The 13,260-nt window shown below is 43.2% G+C and overlaps 1 protein-coding gene across 1 annotated transcript in view; it reads left to right on the top strand.

The window, feature by feature from the left end:
* col4a6 (collagen, type IV, alpha 6) overlaps positions 1–13,260 on the top strand; it is a 111,926-nt gene that overhangs the window by 88,443 nt on the left and 10,223 nt on the right. The window contains exons 12-29 of the mRNA XM_069672016.1: positions 896–988; positions 2,944–2,997; positions 3,192–3,254; positions 3,526–3,570; positions 4,070–4,123; positions 4,392–4,461; positions 4,551–4,661; positions 5,214–5,363; positions 5,866–5,923; positions 7,242–7,312; positions 7,546–7,703; positions 7,812–7,994; positions 8,087–8,270; positions 9,596–9,640; positions 11,736–11,807; positions 11,969–12,076; positions 12,210–12,428; positions 12,526–12,684. Of these exons, the coding sequence (XP_069528117.1) occupies positions 896–988; positions 2,944–2,997; positions 3,192–3,254; positions 3,526–3,570; positions 4,070–4,123; positions 4,392–4,461; positions 4,551–4,661; positions 5,214–5,363; positions 5,866–5,923; positions 7,242–7,312; positions 7,546–7,703; positions 7,812–7,994; positions 8,087–8,270; positions 9,596–9,640; positions 11,736–11,807; positions 11,969–12,076; positions 12,210–12,428; positions 12,526–12,684 (1,897 nt within the window). The remainder of the gene's footprint in view (positions 1–895; positions 989–2,943; positions 2,998–3,191; positions 3,255–3,525; positions 3,571–4,069; positions 4,124–4,391; positions 4,462–4,550; positions 4,662–5,213; positions 5,364–5,865; positions 5,924–7,241; positions 7,313–7,545; positions 7,704–7,811; positions 7,995–8,086; positions 8,271–9,595; positions 9,641–11,735; positions 11,808–11,968; positions 12,077–12,209; positions 12,429–12,525; positions 12,685–13,260) is intronic.

The following is a 13,260-nucleotide window of genomic DNA, read 5'->3' as shown; positions in this document are numbered from 1 at the left end:
TGATTAGAAGGTCATTAACACTGCAGGCTGTTCGTTGTCAGAACTTAAATTTTAAAAGACGGAGAGGAGCAGTGATTGCAGCAAACTTTACAGCAATGGAGGGGAAGACGTGCTGGAGCAGAAAAGTCGAAGGAGGAGGAGACTTTGGGTTGAGTTGGAGGAGAGGTTGGTTCAACAGAGCGTCAGTCGGGTAGCTTTTTCTGGCAATTGCCACAAGCAGAGCAGCTCTGGAGGCAGAAATAATACTTTAACCTTTCTAAAATATGTATTAAAAAATGCAATTAGTGTGGTGTTTCTGTGGCTTTGAATCAGATCTTTTGACCTTCCACAACAGGTAGAGTTGCATGGTTTCTAACTACAGAATTTAGACCACAAGCTTTGGAAACACCAAGTAATTGGAGCCTGTGTCAAAAAATAAATGAGTCTGTCAGCAGATAGTTACTTAGCTCTCTGACTTACCAACATTAAAGCTTTGATTAACAGAAATACATGAAAATAACACGTGGTTATAAATGTTGGTCTTTGTGGCTTTGCCAAAGACCTTTGGCTCCTCCCACTAACTTAACTTTATGCCTCCAGAGATTAAGACTCTAGAAAAAAGTTTGTCAACTGAAACAATGAACTTCATACTAAAACCAGCCTCTCGTCATCATCCCAAAATTTCCTCATTCCTCTCCTCACTCTGGGCACAACAACCTCTTCAGCGCCTTCATTCACGGTCACACAGAAGCCGATCTCCAGTCGACGGTCCCCCATCTCTTGCCTGTCTCCCCTAAAATGCCCCAAAGCTTTGTCGTAGTTTTTCCACCGCCTTTCCCGCCCTTCCTTGTCCCGTCTTCTCCTGCCGATACAGCAACATGTAAAGAGCTCTGTCTTCCTTGGTAACGTCATCCAGGGCGACGTGGGCTTGCCCGGTGACCCTGGCCAACCAATGATCAATGGGGTAGTGGAGTTTGTGGGTTTTCCCAAAGGAGACAAAGGAATAAAGGTTTGTTGGAAAATGCAAGTCTGCACATAGTCAACATTTCTAATGACAAACAGGATGATCTACATTGTGTCAAAGAGGGACAGCCTCAGATTATCCAAATCTTTCTTCTGGTCTGTGGTTACTCTAAGCAACATATTATTGGTATTTAAGGTTTTGGCCAAATTAAGCCAATCCTGGATACATGACATTACCTTGATTGCACCAACAGAGAACAGTTTTTGAAACACTGCTGCATCTTCCAAATCATCCAATGGTGGCGTAACTTTAAATAAAAACATCATAAAATACATTTTTCATTGTGATAATCCAAGTTTACTTAAAGTGTACACTGAAATTGACTAATATCAATGCCTGCTTGGGAAATAGGGAATCGGAAAAGGTACACATAAAATGTAGGTTACGGTTCAAGTGTCTTTAGGTTACAGAGGAATTCTCTTTCAAAGTTGCTGGAGTGAGTTGCTGCCCCAAGCGAAGGAGTTCAAATATCTCCAGATAATGTTAAGGAGTGAGGGTAAAATGGAGCATGAGATGGAAAGGCAGACTGGCGTGGCATCACCATTAATTCTGGTGTGGTTAAGAGGGAGCTCAGTCAAACACAAAATATTCCCAGTCAATCTATGATCCAGCACTCATCATTGGTCTTGAGCTTTGGGTAGGGACAAAAAAACAAGATAACATATACTGATCTGAGGCGGTTTAGGCATCTGCTTAGGATGTCTCTTGGGTGCCTCCCTTTTGAAGGGCATGTCAAGCTAGAAGGACACACAGGGGTACACCCAAGCTGGACAAAATAGCTGAAATACACAAAAATCCACTGTCCTCTTTGAAAATAGGAATAAATGTACACTTGAACATGTGCATAGGTTACGGTGGAATACTTCTTCCGAGTTTGGATTGAGTCCCAAGCAAAGCAAAGTATCTGGGGACATGTTCATGAGAGGGGGTATATTGGAGCATGAGATGGATTGGCAGACTGGTGCTCCATCAGCAGTTATGTGGGTGTTGTACAGGACCATCTTGATGAAGAGGGGGCTCAGACAGAAGGCACAGCTTATGATTTCCCAGACATTTCAAGCCTCATGTATGGTTGTGAGCTTGAGGTAGTGACCAAAAGAGTGAAATCACCTCAACAATTGGCCCGAATGATTTCCATTTGTAGGGTGGCTTTGCTCGGCCTTAGAGACAGGGTAGGGACGCTTGGGCATCCGAACAGAGCTAAAGGAGTCATCAGGTGGTTTGAGCACTTGATAAAGATTCCTCAAGGTTGCCTTTCTTTAGGTTGGCATGTCCAACTGGGATGGTACACAGGTTGACCCAGAACACGCTGAAGGGATAATACCTCATCTGCACTGGGAATGCCTTTGGGATCCCCCATGAGGAGCTGAACAACTTCGCTGGGGAAAGGGACGTCTGGAATCCCTTGCTCAACATGATTCTACCATTACCCAAACCAGGATAAGCAGATAAGAATGGGTGGATGTGTGGGTTACTGAGTTCAGTACAGTTCAGTTTAGTACTGTAAAAGTAATCAGCTCAGAAAAGCCCACTGTGAACATCAGAGGTAGCACTCTACCCTGATGCTGCTACCACCTACAATGACAATATTCTGAAGCATCCACCCTGGGATCCAAGGCTAAGTTTATTCTCTTTGAGCCTTGATCTTACTTGTCCCTGAATCTGTTCCAACATTGAGATGAACAAATGTTTTATTCCCATCACCCTTAAAGTGAAATTTGAAGAACTAATTCTTGTATTACTGGGACAGATGTTTTTTCACCTGTCCTTACTGTTTAAATGGATGACAAAGGTAAGTTTAAATTTGAAAAAAAATGTGGAAGACAATCCAAGAGATGCAGATACAATTTATTCACTGGATGTTCATGATTTATTTTTTGTCCCTGCAAAAACATACTGTTCTAAAGTTTACCTTTGTTCTCTCTCCGTTTTTCTGAAAGGGTGAACAAGGCCGAAAAGGAATAAGAGGATTCACAGGCACTCCCGGCCGACCTGTAAGTATTTCTCTTTCCAGAGCCATCGATTTTCAACAACATTGCTGTACACGGAATTAGAATCACTGTTGAAGTGTACCAAACTTGGAAAGCGAATTTACTTGAGAGAATTAAAAACTTTGTTGAAACACCCGAGAGCAAATCTGGCAAACCCAAGTAACCCAAGTAAAACCCTTTTTTTTACTTGTTTTCAGGGACCTTTTGGCTTTCGTGGTGAGCTTGGAGAGAAAGGCATTCCTGGATATCACGGTGCAAGAGTAAGACTGAACAGCTGACTGTATCAAATTGATTATGATAAATTAGATAAGGCGTTGAAAGAAATAGCAATGTGCCCTTTTGTTGTATAAATCACTACCCATAAACATAGAAGTGGAGATTCCTCAGTATTGCTTGTTAACTGTATTGAATTTAGGGTTAGGGTTCGGCTTTTAAGTGTTGCATCGGTTTTCCATTGTGGTCAAATATTTCTCTTACCTTCCCCTTTCCCTTTCCTCTGTGGTGGATTTTGTTTTGGATTCCACTAAACAGGGTCCTCCTGGTTTTAATGGGCCTCCCGGTGCCCCAGGACAACAGGTAGGCTCCTGTTAGACTGTTCCCACTAACTATTGGTCATTATATTTTGAAATGGACAATGAATTTTGATTACATTTAATACTACTTTCGAATTTCAGTGTATGGCAATGTACCACTTGTATTACTTTTTTCATATATTTAGCATCTTAGTTATCTGCTCAAATGACTTGTAACTAAAGCTGTCTGATAAATGTAGTGGAGTAAAAAGGGTTCTCCTATCAGTTTGGAAGGGAAGGTTGTGTGGAGTGTTTGTCAGTTGGTTGCAATCTGCAACCTCACCACTAGGTACCACTAAATCTTACTCACTGCTCCTCAAGTATGATAATGTACAAGTACCTCAAGATTGCACTTAGAAACAAACATTAATGTACATCGCTGATATAGTAAATATAAGATGAGATGTTGGAGAAGAAGATGTTTCTATATTTGCACACTTGTGTATTACAGCATAAACCATTAGTATCAGTAAAGTCAGACCAGCTTTTTTTTTCTGTCTCAGGGATACAGCGGCAACCCAGGTTACCCCGGACAACCAGGATACATAGGACCCAAGGTAAATGAGTGTCTGTGTCTGCGAAGTATACTTCCTGTAGAGGTGGAGAGTTTCAAACAGTGCAAATTCTGCTGAGAGTAAACGTGTGGATTCGGGACACAGTTTGTGTTTTTGTAATAGTTGTAGGAAAAATCATCTTTAAACTTTCTTGTCAAGAGTTAGCTAAATGAGATCAAAATAAGGTCATTTTGTGTTCTCATTGAGTTTTGAAAATGAAAGTAGGCACCTTCAGTCGATGCTCACTGAATTGATTGCGTTTGTCTGATAGGGGGACCAGGGAGAACAGGGACCACCAGGACCTCCTGCTTATATTAGTGATTTGGGCGCTTCTGTTCAAGGTAATACAAAATCCAAACCAATAATTGTGAGTGTATTGTTTGATATACAAGTTTACCTATGTTAACGTTTCTTCTATGATTGGCCACAGGACTACCAGGTACCCCAGGCTACAGTGGCCTGCCCGGTGCTCCTGGTGATCAGGGAAGTCCAGGATTCCCAGGACCACCAGGCCAACCAGGAATTGGTGGTTTTGGTTCAGGTAATATCAAAAGAGTCAGATACAGTATAGATAGCTTTTCCACCAGAATTACCCCGGACTACTAGTCCTAACACAATCAGACGGTCTTCGGTATTACTAGACCAATCAAGAAAGTTCAGTACTTCAAGGCCCACCTGCAAATCCCTGTACTTTGAGAATGGACTACCCCGAGCAGGGACATTTTGGGGGGATGAAATTGAGCCTTCAGGACTTTAGCTCAGTCTGTAGGGACTTGGCCTGGGACAGTGGCCGGTTCAAGTCCCGGTATGGACCAAACATGGAATTGGGGCTGGTAGCTGGAGAGGTGCGAGCTCCTTACCTGGGCTCCGTCGAGGTGTCCTTGAGCAAGACACCAAATCCCCCACTGCTCGGGGCGCATGTCAATGTGCAGCCCCCTCACTCTGACATCTCTCCATTACTGCATGTCCATTGAGTCCCGTTTGTGCATGTGTGTATTTCGGACCTATGTTTGTAGAAACACAGAAAAAATTGAATTTTAAAAAATTTGCAGTTTAATCAATAAACAAATGATTCCCATTGTCCTCCTGCTAGGTCGTCCCGGGTCCCCAGGTTTTCCCGGGACCACAGGCCCAAAGGGAGAAAAAGGTAACCCAGGCCTACCAGGCTATGGCGCAGAAGGACTCCCCGGTTCCCCTGGACTCCCCGGACCCCCTGGCCCTCCTGGACCTCAGGGCCCTACTAGTATGTTCTCACAGAATGGACTTATAAGAGCTCTCTGGTTCTTTCTTGACAGGTTGTCATAGTAAGGAAATAAGTGGCTTATTTAAGAGATGATGAAGAGAAAATCCGTGGGCCAAGGCCGAAAGCCGATTCCAGACTTCTGTTAGCAATGAAACACAGAATTTAAACATGACAGTTGACTGTGAAGAGGTATTTTGAAGTTTAACTGTTGTGAATGTTGTCTGCTTTTCATTTGTCTTTGAAAGAGCACTCTGAGATGGAGTCCTTACATTAAAGGAGCTAAAATTTGTTGTGATAAAATGATTGAAACTGAGAAACTCCTAGATGAAGATGGAGCATCTTTATCCCCACAGAGCGCTTGGTAAAAAGGAATTCAGAATAAGTAAATAATAATAACTTTTTTTTTTTACCAGCCAAAAAAGCTAGTTGATCGCTAAAAGTACAGACAAGCTAGTGACAGAATATAACACATAATGGTTGACTGATTTAACTGTCCTCTAAGGCCTTGCCGTTGGTCCGTGCGTCATCTATCCTGAGGTGTCCCCCAGGCCCAAAGGCAGGTATTCTAAAGGCGGCCATATTGCTATGATCGTCATGGCAATATTTAGCCCGCCAAAAGTTAAAATAAGGAACAGCAAACAAAACTTTCAGCAGGCAGTATCCTTCTGCCCAAATGCTTTTTTAAACGCTATTCTCTTTGGAGGGTGCTTGGTAAGTATAGCTGAGAAGAGCTTTTACAGGCTTCAGACTTGGATGGGAGGCGCTCTCTACTCCAAGCTGCTTTTCTCATCTTTGGCCACAAGGTGTCGCCTGCTAATTCACTGATTTGACATGGACGTAATGCATGGCAGGAGGGATTTTTTTTTTACTTTGAGGCCACTTACACATAAAACGAAGGAAGACAAAAGAAACTGGAAGAAAGTAACTGATTATAATCATACACTTGTTTTTGCAAGTTTCTCGTTCTGTTTACCCTAAAGGTTTAGAAAGACTTACATTTTCTCTGCATACAAAATAATAGTATGATTGTGTATTGTTAGCAGTTTGCTTCCTTTGTTTGTGAATGTGGCAACACTAGATCACCCTATGCTCGTGCTTGATGCGAGTATCTCTTGGCCATTATAGTCCATGTAAAATCAGTGAAGTACAATACTGTTTTATATTCTAATACAATATAAACAAGTTAATGCTTTTAAGTAAGACTCTGTCATCTTGCAAAAGCAGCTGAACTCTCTCATATTACATGCTGACAAAAGGGACTAATCCTGATTTCACACTGTGATGCCAGGCTGCATTTCACTGTGCTGTTTATGCGACATTGATATTTAGGTTTAAGCGCATGTTGGCCAAAAAAAACAAATGGTACTCCTAAGACAGGATCTTAAAATATTTCCTTTAGGCGTTTTCGGACAGTTATGAGGACTGCAAGAAACTGCCCACTGTGGAACTCCCCCAGAACCAAATGCCTTATGGGCTTATTTGCCGTTTACATGCACACCGCCCATTTTCCTCGAAAATGGCCACTTTGTGAATAGTTACTAAACTTGCATAAGGCAGCCAGCGGTTCATATTGCAACATCACATACAGCAACAAGATAGGAGAGCAACATTTGTTGGAGCTGTGGGTTTGTTGTGTGTCGTGTGTTTCATGATAAAAATGGAGCAGGAAAGGAGACGTGCACATTTTGGTCCTCCAATTGTCCAATGAAAATGTTCCTTCTGTCCGAAAACGCCTACTGGTTTTAGATCTTACATCAGAAGAACTTAAATTCATGTAGTTTGCAATCTAAAACAATTCTTTGATACTACTTGGATTATTTTTTTTATTGTGTGTGATGTGTGTGTGCTTGCAGGTTCTCCAAATGGTGGACCCACTAGTTACCCTGGAGAGCCTGGGCCACCTGGCCCTATAGGGGAACCGGGTAACACAGGATACAAAGGCTTCAGAGGTACAGACATAAACATATTCATATAATGTTTTATGTACTTTTTATACTAGTGGGATATTTTCCTACATATTTTAAACCTTTTTCGGGCGTCTTATTAACACCCCATTTAAAGTCCCCTTTGACGTTTGAGACAAGGGTACTGGAAGTACAAAAATGCTGTTGTCTTGATTTGTCCATGTTCCTTCTATCTTCTTTTCCACTTCCTACCTTATTTGTTGTTCTCCCTCCTCCAGGTGATCCTGGTGACTGTGCCTGCCTGGGAGGAGGCACCTCTGGGTCGACTGGCCCACCCGGAGTCCCAGGAAGCAACGGCAGCCCCGGGTTCGCTGGACGAAAGGGTGAGCCTGGTGACGGTGGTTCACCCGGCTTTAATGGTGTTCAGGGACCTCCTGTAAGTAAAAGTTTTGACTTTACAGCTTAGATGTTGTTGTTATTTAGAGCCTCAATCGCTTCTGAAGTCATGTAAGTTTCACATAAATCTGTCATTCCTGTGTTTCAGGGTCGTGCTGGTGAAACGGGTTACTTTGGTCGTAAGGGAGAGAAGGGGGCTTCTTTCTACCCCAACCTGGGTTTGGGGGTGAAGGGAGAGCTTGGCGCTACGGGACCCAGAGGACCTACAGGTGAAACTGGAAAACCTGGAAGAGATGGACTGCCTGGCTTCCCCGGTTCCCCTGGTCCGCCAGTGAGTGCCAAGACACACCATATTCTTAAATATTTAAGGGTTTAATCAAAAGTGTTAAAACTTTTCCTTCTTTCCTCTCCTCTTGTCTAAAGGGTGATGCTGGTTTTGGCACAGTTGGAGAGAAAGGTTTCCCAGGGTTCCCAGGGGCCAAGGGTCGCCCCGGCGGTCCTGGCGAGCCTGGCGGTGGCTACGTTGGAACACCAGGCTTTCGTGGAGCCGATGGGGATCCCGGTATACCCGGGCTGCCAGGACAACCAGGTTTACCTGGACCGAGAGGTAAGTGATGACCGGGAGGAACAACACTGGCAAAAGAAGAGGAAAGGAAGTGTTTGGTGCGAGTATTTAGTGTGTGTGTGTGCGTTTGTGGATGTAATGCCATCCTCTCTCCAACAGGGTAAAACACCGACCATACATCCAACCCATCCTATCACTGTCCATCCTCTGTGTACTGTAGTTACCATAGCATCCTCATCCTAACACCTTAAACCATTTGAGGTCATTTGATGGGGACAAACAGCTCCTGGTCCGTGAGCTTTAGCTGAAGAAGCCAAACTATACCGGACCTAAAGGGACGATGTGGCTCTGTTAGATTTTTCTTCCTGCCCTTCATGCCTCGGCTGCAGCAGCAAACTGTTAACTACGTGATTAATGGTCTCCATTAATGTGCTTATACACTTCTTCTGCAGCCAATAATCTATAATCCATAAACTGCTTTGTCAGATGATCGTCGCATAATGATGACATTTTAATGCTGATTGCGCAACAGCCACTGTGATTCTTTAGTCTCAGAGCAAGTGAGGAGATTTGCTTATTAATCTGATAATCTGATGAGGACACTGCTGGTTCTTATTTTATATGCATACTTTATACAGCTGGTGTGCTCACTGTCAGGTCAGTTGGAGGTATCCGCATGCGTCTTGCATCAAAGGAAGTAAATTCACTCTATGATTGGTTACGATTGGTTCAACCAAAATTGGGTCAGATAACTGACCCTAACCCTAAATCTGAAATACAGCACAGAAGTACTTTAAATGAAACCAGCTGCATCCTTAAGGCTAACTTTATTCCGTTCCTCTTCTCTGAGACTAAATAACACAAAGTCCAGCTGGCCACTCATCTTCAGTATGAATGTGTGCTCTCATACCATGATGCTAATGCTAAACGATTTTGCTCTTAATATGAAGGTTATTAACACTCACATGAGCTGAGAGAAACCAGAGAGTTGATTTGGCTTTTAGCCTCAATTGGACCGTGTTTTGTCACATCTCAGTCACTTTCTCCCTCTCTCTTCTCATTGAGTGGAATAACCTTATTTGAAGCTCTTTTACATTGAAGCAAGCATTTTGATGTGCTTTTTGCCTTAACTGAATGAGCCCTAAGTTAATTGAATGGAACTTATTGCTGATTTGTTTGATGAAACATTTTAATTGCTTTATTGGCGCATGCAAATGACCCTGACTAGCTTTGTATGCTGCCATCTTCTACCTCTCTCTCTCTCTCTTTTCTCTCTCTCTCTCTCTTTGTCTCTCTCTACTCTGTCTTTCTCCATCCATCCATTTCTCCATCTCTCTGACCTTCCTTGTGCATGTGTATCTGTCCAGGTGAAAACAGCTGTGGAGGGGTTAATGACGCCGGAGAGGGAACGGGTGGGTAACTAACTTTTTCATCCACCACCCAGAGTAATGAGCCTGGGACCGAATATGTAGGTTTACTTTCAGGCAGCCGAGCCACTGGTGGATCAATAATATTGCCTCCGGGCAAACCGAAACGCTTACAGAAGCAGTAAACTAACTAGAGACAAGATGTGTTTGTGTTCCCATGCCAGCCAGAAGTAATCTTTCCAACTGAATTGGTGTCAGAGACATCATCAGATGGAAATAGACAGTTCTACTTAGGCTTTAGCCAACGTGTTGCCATTCAAATTCTATGTCTACTATGTGTTCACATTGCAATCAACTTGGTTGACAGGTCACTTGTCACTGCATTATGACAATATAACAACAAACACTTAAAAACTAGCTTCTAAAAACTTGACTTTTAAATCTTAAAGCCTCCAGGTAACGTAAAAACCACTATAAATTCTAAATAGACACGCAGCCTCTCTCTCATACTAGTGTACGCTTATTTATAAGTGTTTTATAAGGATTTTTTAAAATTTTATACTGTGTTTTTCCTCCATAAATTTCTTATAGCCAGCTTTGTCAAGGCTTTTTTATGTCTTTGTTAGTCGGTCTTCAAATGCGCTTTGGCTCAGAGTGGGCCTTTGAGTGGGTTAGGGTTAGGGTCTACATGGGCAATCCAGAACAATATACTTGGGCTAGAAATGGGCATACCATTTAAATAGCAAAACTAGATACAGTATGGGTCCCAAGTTGGCTACATGTATGCATAACAGGCCCTCTATCGAGCCCATCAAGAGCCCTTCATTAAACCATCTAACCCATGTGGAGCCTCCATGGAAACTACGGACGACTTTGGCTGAGGATTCCCATTTTGGCCCATCTTGTTGGCTGGGAAGATGAAGGCGTATAGTCACATCAGAAGGTAGATTACAGATCTGGATCCAGTTTATGAGCTTTAATTGCAACCAAATGCAAGACTGGTGTCCTTGCAAAGTCATTGGCAAGAGCCACCCATAACAACATTGTAGAAAGTCAATATTAGACTGGACCTTTGGTGGAGGTCTACTTTCTCCAAGTGCCCTTGTTGTAGATCAGTTGTTTGTAGTGTGAACACAAGGTTAGTGTTACTCAAAGGACAGCATCCAGCAATCCTCTAAACGAGCAGTGCTCTGTTGCTGTAGACAAATACTTTAAATGGACTCTTTAATGCCTCAGCTGCTCACACCGTTGGGTGCAGAAATTGTGGGAATTGTACTCTTTCAGAAAACAATTAACTAACTGGGAATCATTTGTTCATGATGGAGCCGATGGAAGCCTCTTGTTCCCTGTGTCTCAGGGATTCCACTCTGGCAGAGTCAGTCGATGATTCACAGTCGAGTTTCAGGATATTTAATACTTCACAGATGAACCGACGTGCTATATATTTCATTAAGTCGTTGGAAAGCCACAACTCTCCTCTCCCTCCAATCAAAGCTGCTGAAACCTGGCGCATGTTTTCAAACCCTGCCTCTGCTAAGTGCTTTTAACAGGGAGGGTTGGGGTGGGGGAGGGGCAAATGGAAATAATATAACTGATCCCAAACATACAGAAGAATTTATAACTTGGTTTATCATCCTCTATTAAACTGCCCTTAATTGTGATGAATTTACTACTAACGACATTCAACCCACAACACACAATAATCATCATGATTAAACCCAGATTAACCCCAATGAAGGTCTATTATTTGAAAGCAGTACCAGCATGAATGCAGGCGACAGACAATCAAAGTTGCAAGAGAGACATTCATGAGAATTTACTCGCTGACGGATGGAAAAATTGGTGATATGAGTTAAAGTAATATTGTATAGTGTAGTTCTCTCTATTGCTCAACAAGATATCGTTGTTCTGTTAGCTAGAAGTTACATGTTGTAACATTTAACATGCTTATTTACTGTGATGGTTGTGCTTTAATCTGGACCATTCATATTTTCTCAGATGTTATGTGTAAATTGTATTTGGACCAGGTCTAGGTGGATATTGCAGTAGCCACTATTTTATTTTTAGTCCACTTGTTAACTGTTTATGTCTGTCAAAGTATCTTAAGTGTGATTGCTAACCTTCATGTGAATGCTACCAGGCCAAGTGCTGCCTTGCACCATTCCCGGTGAGGATGGAGATCCCGGTTTCCCTGGTTTACCTGGACGACCAGGTACAATTCAACAAACATTTTACTCTGCTTCTTCTGTTTGTTTTTGTGTTTTTACACTTTGCGTCCATTACATGTGATGCACTTATTCTGGCTGACTAACTGAATTAATGCATACATTAGTTCTAGTCATGATTGAAGTCCTACCTGTTTGCGCCTATCAGGTCCTAAAGGTCAGCCAGGTTTCCCAGGAGGCCCTGGACGTCCAGGGTTTGACGGTGCCAAAGGAGACAGAGGAGATCCCGGTTTTGGTGGCCAACCTGGACCACAAGGTGAACCTGCATTGTAGCCTGTGTCAATACTGGTGGGGGTCGATGCTTACTGTGACGAGGAGTGACTGGCTTTGGATTGAAGCCATAATAACAAGTGAAAGATGAATTACCAACTTGCTATGTTTTCATGCAGGTTTCCCTGGACCAAGAGGGGATGCTGGACTTCCAGGCGCGCCAGGACAGGGTTTTGATGGAGGCAGGGGAAAGGATGGAGTTCCAGGGCGCCCTGGAGGCAAGGGCCAGCCTGGAGATGTGCTAGGAGCCACACCTGGTAGTCCAGGGCGGGATGGTTCTCCAGGATTCCCTGGAGACAAAGGCCAGCCTGGGACACCGGGAGGACCTGGATTACCTGGTTAGACGGAGTCAAAAGAGTATTATTAGTGCCAGTTGTAGAAGTAGAAAAGAAACAGCATCGGTAATATCCGGAATTTTCTTTCTTCCTCCGTCAGGTGGTGACGGACGTTTCGGTGTTCCTGGATTGAAGGGAGAACGTGGAGTTGATGGTCTTCCTGGTATTCCTGGCGCTCCTGGACCCTCAGGAGAGCCCACTAATGGCATTCCAGGTCGGCCCGGAGCTCCTGGAAACCGTGGACTGAGTGGATCACCAGGTGAGCTTTTCGCCAATCAGCTTTTCACCACATGGCTAACCAGACCTCTGTTTTATTTAGTAGAAAGTAAAAAAATTTAGACTCTATGTTGAATATTTTAGAGATTTATAGGAAGAGAAGAAAAAGTACCGTTTTGTTTGATCTCTGCTGTTTTCTTTCACTTTTCATCCCTTCACTTTTACCAGTGTTCTTGTCCTTTTTCACTGTATCTCCTCCACAATCCATCATTTACGAATCAGACGCCACAGTTGCCTGTTTTGTTCTCTTGTTTTTTGAAACTCTGCATCACCCAAAAGAATGTCTTCTTCTCCTGTTTTCCCTTTGTCCTGTGTTCCTTTCCTCCTTTCATCTCTCCTTTCTACACACCACCACCATTATCTCCATCCATCCTCTCATCCCTCCATCCTTTTCTTGGTGTTGGGTCATTCGTTATAGGCTGCCAAGGTGAGATACACTCCCCCTCCATCCATCCATCCTTTGCTTCCAACCCTTCATCCTCCTGCTTTTTATGCATAAGACCAAATGCTTATCAGCGGTGTTCCTCAAAGTGTGTGCCTGCTCTCCTTTCTCATCTGT

The sequence above is a fragment of the Semicossyphus pulcher genome, unplaced genomic scaffold, assembly GCF_022749685.1.
Source record: "Semicossyphus pulcher isolate SPU_LCO1_2020_fin unplaced genomic scaffold, fSemPul1.0.p SCAF_21, whole genome shotgun sequence".
NCBI classification, from domain to species: Eukaryota; Metazoa; Chordata; class Actinopteri; order Labriformes; family Labridae; genus Semicossyphus; species Semicossyphus pulcher.
Note: the sequence above shows the minus strand (reverse complement) of the source record. Positions and strands in the feature narration are given on the sequence as shown.